The sequence below is a fragment of the Podarcis erhardii genome (genome assembly GCF_964252035.2).
Source record: "Podarcis erhardii genome assembly, chromosome: 16".
In the NCBI taxonomy this organism is placed as follows: Eukaryota; Metazoa; Chordata; class Lepidosauria; order Squamata; family Lacertidae; genus Podarcis; species Podarcis erhardii.
The window spans coordinates 25,916,560-25,935,875 of NC_138514.1; the positions used below are offsets into that span (position 1 = coordinate 25,916,560).

The 19,316-nt window shown below is 45.3% G+C and overlaps 1 protein-coding gene across 1 annotated transcript; it reads left to right on the forward strand.

Annotated features, from left to right (window-relative positions):
- Positions 1–4,728: 4,728 nt before the first annotated feature.
- On the forward strand, positions 4,729–15,237 carry VKORC1L1 (vitamin K epoxide reductase complex subunit 1 like 1). The gene is made up of 3 exons (XM_081843668.1): positions 4,729–5,002; positions 13,152–13,261; positions 14,912–15,237. Exons 1-3 carry the CDS (start codon positions 4,812–4,814, stop codon positions 15,136–15,138), a joined length of 528 nt encoding a protein of 175 aa, XP_081699794.1. The 5' UTR covers positions 4,729–4,811; the 3' UTR covers positions 15,139–15,237.
- Positions 15,238–19,316: the final 4,079 nt, after the last annotated feature.

Below are 19,316 nucleotides of genomic sequence, written 5' to 3' on the forward strand. Positions count from 1 at the left end.
CTCCTCCACGAGCTGCCCGGCTTCTGCTTCGCGATTGGAGGCGCGCGGCGCAAATACAGCCCTCCCCCCGAGTTGCGTCATAGAGCCATCACCCCTTCTCTCGCCGCAGGGTTGCCATAGCAATGCGTTGCCAAGGCCTAGTGTGAAGCAGGCCCGGCCTTTGCCAACCTGGTGCCCTCCAGGGGGTTTTGGACCACAGTTCCCACCAGCCGCCTCGCAGTCCAAAACACCTGGGGGGGGGCATCATCACCTTGGGCCTGTGCTATCATAGCAGATCTGCTATATATATATCATATAAAAAGCTGCTTATAAACATTGCAAATAAATACATTTTATTTTATTATTCTATATTATCATTACATTTTTGCATGATAGATGAGGTGTTTCTGTGCGCTGCTCTGGTTCTCCAGAAGTGGCTTAGTCATGCTGGCCACATGACCTGGAAGCTGTATGCCGGCTCCCTTGGCCAATAAACAACCCGAGTCGGCCACGACTGGACCTAATGGTCAGGGGTCCCTTTACCTATTATCATTACATTTATTATTATTTGAACATATTTATATATGATGTTACTATATTTTTGTATAATTATTTAAATCCATTTGATACCACCTTAGATTAAGAAATAACCCCAAGGTGGTTTTCAATGATAACAATTCAATGAAGACATAAAACACTGATCTATTTAGAACAATTCTTAACATTTTTTTAAAGTAGGAGATGAATTTTTAAACTTTATTTTAAAGCCATTGTCATTTCTCTTTTCATTAAGAATAACTCCAAGGTGGTTCACAATAATGATGCAAAATCATTCGCTAAAAACATAAAACATTTATTTATTGGCGGTGGGGAGCATAAGCCACTTAAAGTGGTGAATATCACAAAAAGTACAGTAGCCAAGAATCATTCAAACTGCTAGCAGCGGCCAGGAATTCCCTGGCCAAAAGGTGGCAAAAGAGCCCACTACATTCCTCACTATGGAGATTACATTCAAAAAAGATGTGACCCAAAGTTTTGACAACTTCACCTCTACAGGGACACAGATGACCCTCCTATGGGACAGCTCAGTAACACCTTTCCAATATTGTGGGAGACAGTTAGATCTGGCCTGGCAATATTTGGGGATTGTCAGATTATTTAGATACAAAAGGCTTGGTTATTCAGATATCTAGCATACCTAGGAAATTCCAATGTTGAATCAGGATATATCGGAGAGCAAGTTCTATGGGCGTATGATATAGAATATTGGCAATCAATATCCTTTGCCCGTTGTGCCGGGAGAATTATTTTGTTTGCAGGGGTAGACCACAGAGAGGCCTAATATATAGATAGATAGATAGATAGATTCTTTATTGTCATTACACAAGTGCAACATTGCACAGTGCAACGAAATTGGATGCCATCCCTTAAAAAAACAACAAAAGCAAAACAGCAACAACAACCAAACAAACCACATTCCAGCCACACCCACACCCACACCCATCAAACTTCCAGGTCACACTATCGAGTTACAGCATTCAAAAAGGCCACAGCTCTTGGATAGAAACTATTTTTCAGTCTATTTGTCCTTGACTTGATGTTTCTATATCTCCTGCCAGAAGGCAGTAGTGCAAACAGACTGTATCCCGGGTGAGATGAATCCTGCAGGATGTTGTTTGCTTTCCTAAGACAACGGGAACCGTACAGTTCTTCCAAAGATGGGAGAGGATGACCAATAATCCTTTGGGCTGTGGTTATGACCTTCTGGAGCACCTTCTTCTCCCTAGCTGTACAACTGGAGAACCAAGCACAAATACAGTATGTGAGAATGCTCTCTATGGAGCCTCGGTAGAAGGACACCAGCAGTTTCTCACTCAGATTGTTCTTCTTTAAAAGTCTGAGGAAATAAATTCTCTGCTGAGCCTTCTTCACCAGAGCAGTGGTATTTGCGCTCCAAGTCATGCCCTGATCGATAGTCACTCCCAAAAACCTGAATTCCGCCACCCTCTCCACCCGTTCCCCGTTGATATACAAGGGCTGAATGACCGCCTTTTTTGTCCTGTAATCCACCACCAATTCCTTGGTCTTAGCTGTATTAAGAGCCAGATTGTTCTCTCCACACCAAACACAGAGCCGCTCCACCTCGTCCCGATAGGCGGACTCATCCCCTCCTGAAATGAGCCCCACCACCGTAGTGTCATCAGCAAACTTGATGATTTTGTTGCTGGAATAGATGGCTGTACAGTCATACGTGTAGAGAGTAAAGAGCAGGGGACTCAACACACAACCCTGTGGCGAGCCGGTGTTAAGGCTAAGGGCTTTGGACATATGTGACCCTACTCTAACCCTCTGAGAACGTTCTGACAAAAAATCCAAAACCCAGAGACAGGTGGATTTGGAGAGTCCAATCGCCTCTAGCTTGGACACCAGTCTATGGGGGAGGATAGTGTTAAAAGCAGAGCTAAAATCCACAAACAGCAGCCTCACATAACTCCCCGGCTGCTCCAGATGGGACAGAGCAGCATGGAGAGTGGTGGTGATAGCGTCTTCTGTGGATCTATTTGCCCTGTATGCAAACTGGTAGTTGTCAAAAATTGGTGGAAGACAGGAAATAATGTGACGGCGCACCAGTTTCTCAAAACACTTCATGATGATTGGAGTCAGTGCAACTGGTCTGTAGTCATTCAAACTACTGATAGTGGGTTTTTTAGGCAGAGGAACAATAGTTGACGACTTCAGGCAGGGTGGGACAATAGACTGGTGTAAGGACTTGTTGAAGATCTTAGTAAAGACCCTCGCCAGCTGATCCGCACAGCCCTTCAACACCTTTCCAGTGATGCCATCAGGTCCAGCAGCCTTCCTCGGATTCACCATCCTCAATACCTGTCTCACCTCGTGCTCCTCTACAGTGAATGAGGGGCCCCTATGGGCTGGTGGCTGTAATACCGACGTCTCAGGTGGCTCCCTCTCGAAGCGAGCAAAGAAGAGGTTAAGCTCCTCCGCCAGCAAAGGGTCACCGTCGACAGCACCAAGGTTAGGTTTGTAGTTGGTAATATGCTGAATCCCCTGCCAAGTTCTATGGGCGTATGATATAGAATATTGGCAATCAATATCCTTTGCCCGTTGTGCCGGGAGAATTATTTTGTTTGCAGGGGTAGACCACAGAGAGGCCTAATATATGCAGTTTAATAGAACTGTATACCATGAACTGATGGTTTAAAGTCTAGATTCTCACTCCCCCCATGACAATTCCCTTGGCGCTGTTGGGCATACTTAGCGGATGGCGTTCCAGTGCATCCATAGAATATTCACTCCCATCTTTCTTCCTGTGGTCCAAGGGACAATAAAGTCACACAAGGGTAGCATTCATGGCTCCAAAGGATGTCATCAGGACCCTCTTTGTTTCTCTGAACAAAAGGGACTCATAATGCGGAACGGCTGTCCAGCAAGCCCCAGATAGAGCCAAACAACAGGGGACCTACTGTCTGGATCCAGTGTGTAGATAGTAACTATGCCTGATGTCTTTGAATGCCCTGTCCTTTCAGTATGAGTTAATATAAAGACTGGAGGGGAGAAAGTTTGACCTAGAAAATACAGAATAATAGAATTGCAGAGTTGGAAGGGACTCTTAGGGTCATCTAGTCAACCTCCTGTTTCCCATGGCTTTTAACTGAAAAAGCGACTGCTGCATTTTGTTTGTTGAATTTTACAGTACTACTGGCTACATTTAAAGTGTCTGAGTTACTGTGACTGAAACAGTATGTTATAGAGACATTACAGATTTGCTGTCATTGTAAGCTGCCTTGGGAAGTCTTGGAAGGAGGGTTTGGAAATCTCAGGGATAAATAAATAAAACTGGTTAAACAACAAGAACTCTACAAAACAATATTTATAAAATCACAAATTAATACATTCAAATAAAAAAGCCACACATTAAAAGTATTTAAGACAAAGGGATTCTGCCTGTTTTTAATTTATAATGTTCAAATTGTTGTAACTTGCCCTGGGACCTGCTGTTGAAGGGTGGCTGATACATTTATTAATAAAAATAAAAATAAAATTCAAGAGCAGATCAATTAAAATGAATGTCTATGATTAATTTAGGTTGGATACAGCTCACTATCAGAAGCATCAAGAGATAAAAATCTAATCGGGCCACACACTTGCTGGATTAAGTGGTTGATAATTTTCAAAATAAGATTATTATCATATTTATCTACTGCATATCCCATATATTTACCAGATGGGAATGTATGCTGCTTACACAATTTAAAACAACACAGATAAAACAGGAAAAGCTAAAAACGTATTTAAGATAATTTAAAACTATAGTGGAATAAAAATAATACAAAAAAATTAAAGTAACCCCCTACCAGGAATTGTCTAACAAAGGATTCGAACTCTCAGCCCCGCCAGAATGTAGCAGTGGAGGACCACGCCCATTGGCTTCCCTTGCCACGCACAAGCCTCGCGATATCCTCCTATTTAAGCGCTGCTAGCGGTGCGGTGGGTGGGGCCGGACGGGAGGATGAGAGTGGGCGGGGCCATGAGAACGCACGCGCCGGTCGTTCTGATTGGCCGGCTGGCTCCGCGTCTGAGAGCGCCACGTTCAGAGAGGAGATAGAGAGAAAGGAGGAGGAGGAGAAGCCGCAATAAGAACCCAGGCCGAGGGGCGTGAGGGGGAGGGGGCGTGGCTCCTCTCAGCCAATAGGTGGGTGGGAGGCAACACGCGCGGGCGTGGCGCGACGTGGTTTGCGTCGTGGCGTGAGCTTGCGCGCGCGCAGGGGCGAGAAGTCTCCTGCCGGGTCCGCCTAGGCGAGGGCTGGGCTAAGATGGCGGCGCCCGTCCTCCGAGTCTCGGTGCCGCGCTGGGAGCGGGTGGCCCGCTACGCCGTGTGCCTGGCCGGCATCGCCCTCTCGCTCTACGCCTGCCACCTGGAGCGCGAGAAGGGCCGCGACCTCCACTACCGGGCTCTCTGCGACCTCAGCGACCGCGTCCGCTGCTCCGCCGCCATCGCCTCCAGGTCAGGCGGGCCGGGGAGGAGACCCGCTCGGGGGGAGAGGGTGTCCCCGAACGTGTGCAGAGCGCGTCTGACCTACTCCCCCGCCGCCCCCCGCGAGGGTCTGGGGTGGCCTGAGTTATCTCCCTCCACGGTGCGGAAGGGCCCCTGAGCATGTACAGACCGCACCTGCCCCTTCTCTCTCGCCAGTGACGCCCCGACGCGTATCTCCTGCTGCTTCCACCTCCTTGGCTGGTTTCGGGTCTTGCTGGGCAGGTGCAGAGGGTGCAGTTCCCATTCTGCCCATACTTACGCCGGGACTGATAGCTCCAATGAATTTGGGTGATAAAAGAGTGGAAGGAGTTTGCTGTGGATAGAGGGTCGGACTGGGAGACCAGGATCCGCGTCTCAACTCAGCCATGAAGCACATTGTGTGACCTTGGGTGCCAGTCACTGCCTCTCAGCCTGGCCTACCTAACAGGGTTGGCGTGGGGATTAAATGAGGAGAGGGGGAACCATTTATGCCACCTTGAGCTCCTTGGAGAAAAAGGTGGAAAATAACTGCAATAAGTAAATAAAAAATCTTGGGTCTCACCACTATATAACTGCCCTAAGGGGGTGATTAATGTTGACCTACAGGGTTGCAGCTGACAGGTCTTGGAGCAAATCTTGGTCACTGCTCTTCGATCTAAGAGCTCTAGCTCATCATAGGATATTGTGGGAGAGGTTTTGTGGACAAGAGTGTGCTTCATCAGATATGTGAAGTGGTTTTAGTTACCAGACAGAAACAGTGCAAGAGTATGAGGCCAAAAGACCACCTGTGTACATGAGAGAGGATACTGTACATATCACATAGGAAGAAGAGAAGCTGTCAGAAGAGTAAAATACCCAGTCAGAGTGGGCGTAGCCTTCCATAAGATGAACAATATCTGCTAACACCTAAATAGTGTGTTGCATTCTGGAATTTCTGCTGAGGTCATTTGGTGACAAATCTGCAACCACATTATAGTCAAATAACCCCTAAGATTAGCATGAAGAATTCCTGTCTTACAGGGAGTGGTTTTAGGGTTTGGTTTTTGTGGAGAAACTTAAGTAAATTGATAAAACTTTTAACCTGAGGACAGGGACTGATCTTTGTAGTTCTTCTGATCTACTACAGTGGTACCTTGGTTTGCATACATCTTGGTTTGCATACGTTTTGGATTACAAACACTTCAAACCCTGAAGTGTGTGTCCCGGTTTGCAACCTTTTTTTGGATTACAACCCCTTTTTTTTTGGAGGCCCCATTGGCGAAAGTGCGCCTTGGGTTACAACCTGTTTTGGTTTACAAATGGACCTCCGGAATGGATTATGGTTGTAAACCAAGGTACCACTGTATACTGATATTTGTAATGAATTCTGGGAGCCTTTTTCAACTAAAGAGTGAAATAAAAGGCTTCAAATGTTAAAAGATTCAGTTACTGAACCAAGTTGTGTTGGACCTGTTTGGGAACTTTTTCCAGCAGAGAGTGAGGAGGAGAGGGAAGGCCCTCTATACGTGTTTGGGTTGTTGTATTTGAACAAGTGTTCTAGATCTAGACTGTTGGCTGAATGTAGCCTCTTGTTTTCTCTCCAGACCCTTGGAAGAAATTCTTTTGCAAAGAGGCTTGGGCTCCAGGATAAGAGCTGTGCATGCCAGGAATCTGTTTGTTGAGCAACATTTTTGAGTAGGAGAGGGAGTGGCAGTGAATGAGTGCAGGGTGGAAGCAGAGAAGGGGGAAAAATGGGTGAGGCTGTGTTAGCTGATGGGTGTGTGTCTTGGACTATTTTGGCTTTGATCTACTGTGTGGGTTTAGAATGTCATGACAGGCGACATCCAGCAAGCCTCACTGGGTGGACTGGGTGACCGCTGATAGAAATTAGGCTGTGGGGAGGAAGCAGGAGGTGTCAGCTGACAGATTTATTTGGACTGAGACCAAGTTCCGCAGTAACCATGTGTATCATTGTTAAAGCAGGAACTTGCATGGTATCTCAGAAGCTAGCAGGTGGGGTGAGGTTGGGTGTGGGAAATGTTTGGGAGGTAAGGTTGGAAAGGTTTATTGTGGAGTGTGAAGCAGTGAGAAAGCAGCAGTGAGAAAGGAGCTTGTCAGATTGAGGGATGAATTAAATGCGCTTATCCAGATAATGTCAAAGAACCTTGTTTCTTATGCAGATACAGCCTGTGTTCCTACAAAAGCATTTCCCACCCAATAGTAAGAGAACTCAGTTCTGTCTTGATCTCCACTGGTGAAAGAGGCCCCAGTACAGGGCAGTTTGAGGCATTGTTAAGCCTTCGGCTCTCTTGGAGATCACTCTCCTAATGCAGTGGGGTTTGCTCAAAGCTACAAATTCCATTCTCCCAAACTCTCATGCATTTATTACTGCCTTGTATTTATCAGTAATATTGTTGACATCGGTTACAAGGAACTATATGTGGGTGATTTTCAGTGAGCAGATGGAAGGAAGAGGACAGAGTACTTTGACTTGCCTCTCATGGGAAGCACAACTATGCAGTGGGCCAGTGCAAGCAGAACAGAGCTTTCCAGGCTCCTCCACCAGGCTAGTACATACTTTTGCAGGCGAGTGGTTTTTCCTCTTTTATGCAGATATCCCCCAGGTTCTGCACCAAAGTCCAGTGCGTTATATTGACACTCTGCCTTTTGCCACAGTGCTAGCTTGCTTGGTGTCATAATACTTTAATCCTTTTCAAAAAGATTTTGTAAATTCCTTGTGCTTTCATAGGGAATTGTGATCTACTTCCTAGAGCCAGAAGTGTTGTGCATGCTTCCTAATACCATGGACTTTTATCAGACATTCAATAGATTTTGCAATATTCAGATACAGTTTTCACCACATTTTGAGCAATTCAGTGAAATAGATTCACTTTTTAAAAAAAAAGACACAGCCTGTGCAAAAACTTCAACTTGGTTTTAAAGTCCTGTGTCTATCTTATGGTAATGGGGAGTGTTGTCAGACAAGAGGCTTACTAAACATCATAAGATTCCTGAGGAAATCTTATTTGTATGAAATATTTTCATCAGTACACTAGCAGTCTCAGAAAGTCTCAGTTCTGCACTGTTGCTATTTATCATGTTGACTTGCTGATAGTTTGGCAGGCAGCAGCTAGGGGTTTTTTGCCTGTATTGTGTGGAGGCTGGATTGACAGCTCATTCCTGTTGGGACAGGGTAGGGGCCCTTTGGTTTGGTTTGTCAAACAAATCCCTCAAGTAAAAGCATATTTTCTCCACTCCTTAACAATAGTGTGCTGTTTTATCTTTTTAGTTATACTTTGAACTGAGTTTCCCAACCCATTGCCACTATGACCTTCAGCTCCTATTTGCTGCTAGGCTTCCTCACCTTTCTGATTGACCTCTCCTGCCTCTTTTCCCGTCACATTTCCCTGTTGCCCTACTTACTGAGCATTGCTTGATTCCTAGCTGTTGTTTGCCAGAGTTGGCCAGTAGACAGCTGATAGAGTGAGTCGTGGCACAGTTGGATTAGCTTGGCATTCAGGACAGTGTAGAGTCCACCCAGAGGGTCAGTTGAAAGCTAGAGCACTGCCAGGTCAGGGGCTGGCCCAGCAAGCCCATCTAAAGACAGCTGGGATGTGGCTGAAACGAAAGACAAGCTAGCAGACTGGAGGAACAACAGTTCAGTTGGTTAGAGCACAATGCTGATCATGCCAGGTCGTAGGTTCAATCCCCCATATGGGACAACTGTATATTCCTCCATTGCAGGGGGCTGTACTAGATGATCCTCAGGGTCCCTTCCAACTTCTATTCTACTATATAGCTTGGCAAAGATACAGGCTCTGGGGAAGGCCATAACACAGGGTTGGAGCATCTACTTTGCATGCAGAAGGTCCCAGGCCCAATCCCCAGCACTCCCAGGTAGACCTGGGAATACACCTAACTTGAAATGCCAGTCGTTGTTGACAGTACTGAGCTGGATGGACCAGAGGTGTGACTCTATATAAGGCAGTTTGCTGTGTCACTATTGTCCCAACACCCACCCCAAGAATGAACATTTTCATTCATCTCATTAGCTGATGTGTTTGAAGCACATTGTTGCTCCTGCAAGGGAACTCCCTGAACATTGCAGGGGTCACAGGTCAAGATATGCTCCTCTGGCAGAGCCGAGCAGGAGATCTTGTGCACTGCTGGATGAATTTCATTCTTCTTTTCGCCTTAATCGCAGCCAGATATGAAATTTGATGCACTGGTAATAAATAGCAGCAATATGGCACAGCTAAAGGGAATGATAATCTGGAGACTGGAAAACCAGAAGGAATGATTGATTTAAAGACCTCCTTCGTTGTGCTGTGCAAGGATGTCTTCTGCTCAGAATCCCCCTCCAACTTTTTCAGATGGCACACAAAGTTGTCTTGCTTCTCATTTGGGACTGGAGAAGACCCAGGTGTGTCGTTGTCTAGAAACAGTGGAATTTTTCCTGTCGTGTCTTCTGGCTAGTTCCTGGAAAATCAATCTTTTTTGGAAGCTGGCTCCCAGAGCAGGTGTGCTAGATTTAAACATACAAGGTGTTCTAAGATTTTCACAATTAAACTATAGAAGTACTGTTGTTGTTTAGTCGTTCAGTCGTGTCCTACTCTTCGTGACCCCATGGACCAGAGCACGCCAGGCACTCCTGTCTTCCACTGCCTCCCGCAGTTTGGTCAGTACTGTACGGGACCTTAAATATACTTCCTAAATTGCTGCCAACTCCACTGTATTCAAGGTAAAGCTGGATGTTTGCTGGAAGAAAGGAGGTCATCCTAGCAGGTGTAAGCATAGGAAAGTTACTTGCCTTCCTCTCCACATATGCTCTATGTTAGCCATTTGTGGCGTTAAAAGGAGCCAAGCTTTCTCTGCATGGTGGCCTAGAGATGAGATTGTTCATCATAGGGGACCAGGCAACTGATTTATTTTCGGCCCTTTGCTACAGTTGAAGTTAGTGGACTTTGCATTAATCACATATGGAATTTCTGTTGGGGTGTGTGTGTGTCAGGTGTTTAACCTTGGCAGCTCCCTGCACATTCTCCTGAAATATTTGCTAGCAGACATACCTTCTGTAGGTGAAATGTTTTCTGAAGTTGTGTAATGTTTTAGAATGCTTTTTCCCAAACGCATCATGGGTTGGGCATTTGTGTGCTTAGGTGGTGATTAGCAGTGGTTTCCCAGCTTGGAATTGGGTAATGTGGGTGAAACTTGAACGGGAGTGTGAGAAAATCCTTATCTTGTACAGGAAGCCTTCCTTAAAGTTAGGCACTCATTGCACTTGGAACCTAAGAAAAGACCTACAGCTGGATCGTGCCAATAGGGGCGTATTAGTCCAACGTACTATTCCCACAGCAGGTAACCAGATGCCCCAGTGGGGAGTCTGCAGGCAGGACCTGACTGCAACACCACCCTCTATGGTTTGTGATTCCTATCCTCAAGCCCAGCTCAGGCAGAAGTGGAGGGCCAAGGATCATATCCAGTTTTAGTCATACTCAGAGTAGAGCTACTGGAGTTAATAGAAGTGGTTAATGTAGAGCCACTAATTTCTTTTTTTATATATTATATTTTTATTAGTTTTCAAATACAAAAGCAAATTTATACATTCCATACATCTTAATTACATCTTACTTCTCTTTTTTGACTTCCCTCAATTTGTCTGCCTATTCCTTCCTATTGTTACTTTTTACACATTTCTGCCCTTTTAACCCTTTCCCCTCACAGAGCTTCCTTAAAGCTTACAAACGTAATTTTATTATCACTCAGTTTTTGCATATATTGGATAAACTTTTCCCAATCTTCTGTAAATCTTTGATCTCGCCGATTCCAGATCCTTCCTGTCATTCTGTCCAGTTCTGCATAATCCATCATTTTAGTTCTCCATTCTTCTATCGTAGGTAATTCCTCCTGTTTCCATTTCTGGGCCATAAATATTCTTGCTGCTGTCACTGCATATAAAAATAACTTCTTTTCTTTCTTATTTATCTCATTACCTGTAATGCCTAGTAAAAATGCTTCTGGTTTCTTAACAAATGTATATTTCAACATTTTCTTCAATTCATTATAAATCATTTCCCAAAAGCATTTTGCCTTCTTACATTCCCACCACATGTGAAAAAAGGTACCTTCTTTTTCTTTACATTTCCAACATTTGTTACTTATCTTATACTGTACATTTTTGCTAACTTCACAGGTGTTACATACCATCAGTACATAATTTTCATAACATTTTCTTTTATAACTGTGCATGCAGTGAATCTTAAGCCATCTTTCCAAAGTCTTTCCCAATCCTCCATTTGAATATTATGCCCTAGAGTCACTACTTTCAATAGGTCTCCTCTGAGTAGAACTTTGATACAGTCTTGAACTCGCCCCCCGCTTTGGATGGCATTAAAACAGGATTAGAGAAATTCATGGCAGCAAAGAGGGCTACTAGCCAGGACCGCTCTGCTCTGCTTTCACAGTTGGAGGCACCAATTCTCCTGAAGTTGCTGGAAACCCCAGGATGGGAGAGTGCTGCTGTGCTCGAATCCTGGTTGCGGGTTTGTCACCTGACTGGTCAGTGTGAGAAGAGGGGCTCTGGACTAGATGGGCCATTGGCCTGATTGAGCAGGCTTTTCTTACATTCTTATGAACCCCTTTGCCAGCCCTGCCCAATTTAACAAACTCAAATTCGTGCATGGCCCATTCATGGCCTCGCTGGCTACACTACAGTGCAAAAGGACTTGCTAATAGCTGGTGCTGCTCATCTGAAACCTGAGTGATTCTTTTAAGGGCAAGTTACATTTCATCTGAGGTAAAACCAAAACAAAGCAACCACAAAAAACTCCAATCCAAAAACCATCAAAAACTAGTAAAGCAGAAAAATTAAAGAGAGCAGCTGACAGAAGACCCACAGTTCTAGTAGCAATGGAAACAACACAGCAAGTTTATGGACTTACTAAGCCCCAAATCCTTTATTATCCCATAACAAATTTAATTACTGAGCAGAAGAGCCACAGAGCATCATGGCAAGAATTAGGAGGAGCAGTTTCTCTTTGAGGTTTGCATAAAGGGTTCTGTTTAGCGGTGGTATGAAGCTGAAGGCTCACCACACTTGTCTGAACTCCACAAATGAGCCCTTTTTATAGCGGCCCTTAAGGGCCGTTGAGGGCACTGCCTGCATTCCTAATGCTGCAGAAAGCCTTCCTTGGCTTGTCTGGAATTATGGTCAGAAATTAAACTGTGAGGACATGGTTTTAATATGCTTAAACCACTGGGAGAAATGAGGTTGACAAAGCGGTGAAGTCAGGCTCAGTCTTTGTTAGGGCTAGGCAATATCTGGTTTTCAACTTCGTGATATATCACCAGCTAAACATCACAATGTTTCACCCTCAAAGCCAGCCACTAGATGAAAGGGAAGTGCTTATTTCATAGTTTTATTTATTTCATAAAGTTTATACACTGCTTGACTGTAAGGGAGAAAAACCCCTCTTAAGTGATTTACAAAAAAGATACAATAAAATTCATAAGAAAAATTAATGGCAATAATTGAAAGCTTTCACAAAGTTAAAATAATGATAGACTAAAAACAGATTAAAACTCAAATTTCTGAAGATCTGTGCCGCCTTGCCTAAACAAGAATGTTTTTAGCAGGTGCTGAAAAGAGTACAGTGAAGGTGCCTGCCCGATATCAATAGGCAGGCAGTTCCAGAGTGTATGCATTTGTTTTATTTATTAAATTTGTATACCGCACTTCCTCAGCAGATCACAACATAAAGTGTAGGTGCCGCCACACTAAAAAGTTGACTCCTTACAAATGCGGAACGGGTATTACGTTGCAAGTAACAGGGCCACTTCCGCTGACTAAATGGTGGGTAAATGGTTCCCAAGTCGTTACGGGCTTTATATGCTAATAGCAGTACCTAGCAAATTGGTAGCCAGTGCAGATTTTTGATCACAGGTGTTCCGTGCTGTCAGCGATCGTGCCACAGCATTTTGCACTATAACTGCAGCTTCCGAATCAAGTGATTCCAGTCTTCTCTGTCATGTTGTATGTGTGTGGCAGATGTGGCCGAGCTGTGTGAGCAAGGCCTCCTTTCCCACTCGCCTGTCTTAGAATAGGAGGAGGCAAACTAATCTGATTCATGCAATGCAGACTAACTGCTCCACTGTCTTTCAGATGGGGTCGAGGTTTTGGCCTGCTGGGTTCCATTTTTGGAAAAGACAGTGCAATAAATCAACCGAACAGCGTCTTCGGTCTTGTGTTCTATGTTCTACAAATGTTACTTGGTAAGTGTCAAAACTTCCCTCCCTCCATTTTCCATTATCTTTTGCCTGTGGTGCTCAGGGTCACACACCTTCTGTTGAATAAACTTGGTTCCTGGCACAGCTGCATCCTGTATCCTCACTGAACTGCCTTTCCTATTCCATGGTCTGAACAAGCAGGTCAACAGCTCATAGTCCTTAACCACAGTAACACTCACAAATCCTGAAGCAGAGCTGGAAAGAATAGCCAATTCCCAGCCATCAAAATCAACACACATTTGTTAGTTGTCAGCCATGTTCAGGGCTGGGGAAAATGTCTCAGCTGCATCAGAAATGATGGGGAATGTGGTGGCAACCATCCCCTGTGTTCCTCACTTCAGATTCCCTCCCCAAACTCCCTTCAGATAATAAAAAAACATATTTTCAGTGAATGCATAGGCTTGCAAATAGCCGCTCGCCTGGTTGCCTTTGGTGAGCTGGAATCCATTCCAGGCAAAACCAGCCTGTAACTCAGAAGGAAGCTGGCCCTTCTTGTTTTCAGGCTCCCGGCGGGTTGCAAATCCTTGGAGTCCGTATAACTTTGATGGGGCTTCTTTGCAAGCCTGAGTGGGTGTTTTGCAGCATTTGCTCTCATTAACCCTTCCTTTCCTCCTACCCTCCCCACTCCTGCTGTTCCTGCTCTCCCAGCTGTCAAACTTCAGGTTGTCAGCGTCTTGTGGCAGTGACCACTCTGTGCTTGCAGCTGCTTTAAAATGCTGTGCCCGGTGTTGGCGCTGCATAATGTAACAGAGGAAGGACTTGCACACCTTCTCTGCAAAGGTGCTGTGCATTAAATTTCCTCGCTGGATATCCCGGGAGCCTCAACTGAAGTGTTATGGTAATTGGTGGTCTTTGATATTTTGGTGGTGGGCAGCATTGTGAAGTACCTTTTTGGGTGGAATAGCTGAGGACAGGCCCCTGCTTCTCCCTCCATGAATTTATCTAATTCCCCTTGAAGGCCTTCTGATCCTTACTACTTTTTACGGCCAGTTTCCATGAATCAAGTAAGATGGAGCAGACTTAACATCGGCCCCAGGGCTTGGAGCTCATAACCTCTGAGGCTTTAAGCATTTTAAGAAAGCAAAAATCCTTGAACAAATCCTGTTTCTCTGCCTGACAGTGGGCGGTCTGTTAGTGCTGCGGTGACTGACCTATTTGTTTTGTTTCAAAAAAATTGATACAGTACACCACTTGATTGTAGTAAAACCACAAAGTGGTTTACAAAAAAAGATAAAACAATAAAATAATCACTAAGAAAAATTAACCAAAATAATTAAAGACATTCAAAAAGTTTAATTAGCAAAACAAAAAACTTGCATCAGTTTTAAAAACCTGCATCAATTTTCTAGACATCTGGGTAGGCTTGTCTAAACAAAAATGCTTTTAGCAGATGCCAAAAAGAGTCGTGTGAAAGCACCTGCCAGATATCAATAGGCAGGGAGTTCCAAAGTGTAGATGCTGCTGCTGACTTCAAGCTTCCAGCTGGTGTGTGTGTGTAACCTAACACCTCTCCATCTTTCCAAGTCTGCTTTTAATGGTATATTAAACGTATCTTTTTAAAAATGAGAAATAGGAATGGCTCGGCTGGGCTGTGTTGGGCAAAACTGTGCCAAGTAACTGCTTTGTCTTTTCCAGGTATGACGGCAAGTGCGGTAGCGGCGCTAGTCCTCATGATGTCTTCCATAGTGTCGGTAATAGGATCCTTGTACCTGGCCTACATTCTGTACTTTGTCCTGAAGGAATTCTGCATTATCTGCGTTGTCACGTACTTGCTGAACTTCATTCTCTTTATCATCAACTACAAACGACTAGTTTACTTGAACGAAGCCTGGAAGCGGCAACTCCCGCCCAAACAGGATTAACCCCCTACCCCTCCCCATGAAAACTTTTGACTGACAGTCTGAAGACCCGACTTCCGTTTCGAATTTATTTCACAGTAAAAGAAGGTTTTTGTTGTTGTTGTTATTTTTCTTCTCCATATCAGATGCTTTCCCCCAAGGATCGTCACTGGTTTAATGACAGTGAATGGAAAAGAACCGGGCTCTGTGGTAACTTCTGTCCAATGAATTCAAGGTGGCATCGGTGGAAGTCCTAACCCAATCAAAGACCAGCTTTAACTCTATGCTGAAGGAGTTCTTAGCTGCAGATTCGTTGCACCCTCCTACTCTGTCCTCCCCCCAATATTTCAGGTTGGTAACACTTGCTAGGAAGCCCCTGCATTCTATGTATAAATTCAGTTTTGGGAGTCTTTAACAGAAGATCATGATAACTTTATTCTAGACTTTAGAGGTACCGTACGGAAATGTTGCTGTTTACATTATGTGTATTTGTAGCTAAGGGGATTTCACTTAGAAGACTTACTGCAACATTGTACATAAGGCTCAGAAGCGCTGGGCAGCGTCCGTGTGAAACCAGAAGCTTATCACGGCTCAAACCGGTTTTTGTTCAGAAGCTTAGCGACTTGAAAAACCTTCCAATTCTCGTTGGAATATTTTATTTTTTTAATGGAGGATGAAATGAGCCCATCTCTCTGGAGAAAACTGTTGCAACGAGGGAAAATTAGTTGAGATTCCTTCTTCCTTCTTTTTCTTTGGACATGAAAATGGAATTTGATGTGGCAAGTTGTGCATGTCTTCAGAAAGCGGCAGGATTTAATACAGGTTCCTGTGCAACACGTGAGCTGTTTGGCGTGGGTGACGAAAGATCTCCTGGGAGGACACTAAGAAGGGTTTGGCCTGGGGGAATGGAGGGTCGTGGCATTGGGAGAGCCATCTTCTCAAATAGGCAACCTGTAGAAAAAGGGGAGAGCTGACCTTGCGCTCCAAATCGATGTCAGGCGGCCAAACAGTATTAATGGTTTGAGGTATATTTCAAGCTGCTGCGTAGAATTACGACGTTACACTGGATCCCAGTGACTTACTGGCAAACTGATGCACTGAAGTCTTCTTATGCAAGCCAGAATGCAATGGAGGGCAATGTCCAAGGGCACTTAGAGTTTCCCCTGGGCGGTTTCCCTTTGTTTCAACGAGGCTGGCGCATAAAATGATTGCGACAAACTTTGTAGAGACCTAGTGGTCCCGGATCCTTTTATACAAAATTGGGAGTGAAGTGTAGGGTGGATATTGAACTCTTCCCCCTGCTCCTGAGAGGAGGGGTAGGAGGGCTAGGGATTGTGTTAAAAGAAAATGGGCAGGTGAAATGAATAGGCGCGGTTGAAAGGGAAGGCTTAGGATTCTGTAACGGTTCTTGTTGGAAACTGTAAGTTCAAGCGAAAGAGCGTATCACTGTGGGTTATTCTCCTTCATTCCATGGCGTCCTGAAATGCAGTGTTTCTTTTTCCTTTTTAAAAAAGTGCCTTCTGTCCTTAAAAAAAAGAAAAAAAGAAAAAAACCAAATATTGGGCCAAGGGGTTGGAGGTGTTTGAAATTAGCAGGCAGAAGTGTTCGTACGAGAGAGAGAGATATATATATGAAACAAACCTTTGCAGTATGTAGAAAGTGTTTCTCTTCCCATTGGGGCTCCCCACATAACCAAGCACCTCAGTTGGGTTCCTCCTATGATCACTTTGGCTAACCTCATGGTTTGGACTACGGTTGAGGAGAGTTGTAGTCCAAAAGTGCCTAGGGGGAAGGCACTAGGCTGCTGTGAACGCCTTCCAAGGATCTTCCTATGAAGCCTGGTTGGAGGAGGCAGGAATGCCAGTTCAGTTTTTCGGCCACCCCCCAAAACTGATCCTTTCAGCCAAGTCAATGCTTGGTGCCCACTGCTGACAAGGGCAGCAGTGTGGGCTCCACAGTCCCTGTGACTGGCTTCTGCTCTTTGTGCTGGAGCATCTCCTGGCGGGAAGAGGCTTACCTGCCCTTCCTTCCCACACTACATTACCCAACCGTGGAGGCTTTGCCCGGCCAGTTTTGATAGGAAGGCAGGAGCTCGCAAATGGACCGTTTTGCAGGGCTCGAAATCTGGGAAGGCAGGAGCAGCTTCCAGTCTTGATACAGCCGCCACACTCAAAAGATCCCTCCTTGGAAGTGCTGCTGTCTTTCCTACTACCCCCACCCTCCGCAGCGGTGGGAAAACAAGGTTGCCGCTTTGTTCTCGTAGAGGCAGCAAGAAGGCAGGTGTTTCTGGAGAGCGAGAGTGTGTGTTTTAGAGGTGCTAAGGAGCGTTTGGACGGGCAGTCTCCGCGGGTGACCGTAGCCCCTGTTGGAACCGCACAGCTGCTACAGTCACCTGGAGGCTTCTCTGCATGGGAGGACTACTTGAGGCTCCTGTATGAGTTAGCCTGTGGAATTGATATATTCACAACTATGCTTCATCCCCAAATAACTCCGGCAGTTGCTTTGGGTGTGCATGCCTGCGCATGCTTGTGCAAAAGTATTAAGGGTAGCGGGTTCATTGAGCTCAGCGGCATGTGATCAGAGCATTGGCACCCGACATTGTTTCCTAGGCATCTCGCCGTGCCTGTCCTGGGTTGCACAGGACAGTGAAATATCTTGGGGCAGATCTGAATGTATCTAACCAATCCCAAGAGAAACTGAGCGATCCCTGTTCTCCCAAGCGTGTGATGCCAAAAGGATAGCCCTGCGCTATTCCCACTGCCCAGTCCCAGTGCAGGGCAGACTCTTTCCTGCCTTCGTATCTGAGAGGGCTGAAAACCTCCTTCGAAGAACCTCCTTCTAGAAAATTCCATTCCGTCTTGTCTAAATACTTTTCGTGAGTCTGTGTAAGAAGTCCTCGTTTTGATGTACCGTTCTCCTTTTTAAAACAACAACACAAGATTAAGGTGTTAGAATGAAATCCTCTTGTGTCTTGTGAAAAACGCAGTGTGTTTTCAGTGGGATCGGCATCTCCCCCCCCCCCCCATGGTCTTTTTCGACAGTATTTTTAAAGCCTGCCAAATGAACAGTCCGGTTCTCACAAGGGACCACAACCGAGCACAAGAGGGTGGCAGTGGAAGCCTGGTCATATGAGTACTGTTTGATATGTATATGTATTTGTGTATATGTGTGTGTATGTATGTATGTATATATATACACATATATGCATACATGCAGTGTGTAAAAGAAAGAAAAAACACTAATAACCGCTCGTTGTCTTTGTCAGGGTGGGGAAAAGTTTCTCAAAAGACATCTTGTGTTAACAAGAGTAAAGCTGAAGCTTGTCTTGAAATTTGTCGGTGGTATAGATTTTTTTTGTTTTTTGCCCTTACTCTGAAAGATTTTTTTAAAAAAACAAGTCTTGTAGTGATGAAACGTAAGGGTTTATTTATTGATTATTATTATTTCTTAACATATCTGAGGGCGAGAGAAGGCTTTGCTTTCCTTGAACCTTTGGTCAAGGAGAAGAGTTCCATTTGTACACGATTGTAACCTTGGCCTTTGTGTTTCCTCCCCGGCTTCTTGGGACCAGCCTTATCCTGCTTTCCGGGGCCAGCAAGCCTCATTGCTCCCACGCAATTTGGCCTGCTCTGCCTGCTGATCTTGAATTGCTGAATCAAAACCTTGGGTGTTGACTTCATCCCCCCCCCCCCATTTTCTCCCCGATGGAGAGAAACCCACCGTTTTGTTAAGTGTTCTTCACAGGCTCTGTGCATCACAGATGTTCCCAGCCTGGTTTGTTTTGACCCCTGTGTAACAGCCACCCAGGGCACTCGGCAGTTGACTTGTAGCTGCAGGAGAGCTCATCCGGCCCCTTCCCCCTGCTCCCGTCACCCGGGGGGGGGGGGACGGAAACCCTTCTCCTTGGTGTGGTGGCTGGACCTGCCTTCAGGGTTGCAAGAAGTGTGCACGCTTCCTTATCGCCCACCCCAGTGGGACCCCCAAAAAGCCCCAACCAACTCTCCCCATATGTGTGGTTGAGATACCCAGGTCTCAGCCATGAGAGGATAGGACCATCCATGCAAAAAAAGCAGTTTCGGTGCAGGATGCAACATGGTGGTGCCCCATGCAGCACCAGTTGCAACTTGCCCACATGATTTTCTCTTGAGGTCAGCAGACTTCATGGACCTATGTAGAAGAGGGAACCCTTGCCCCTTTTCCCC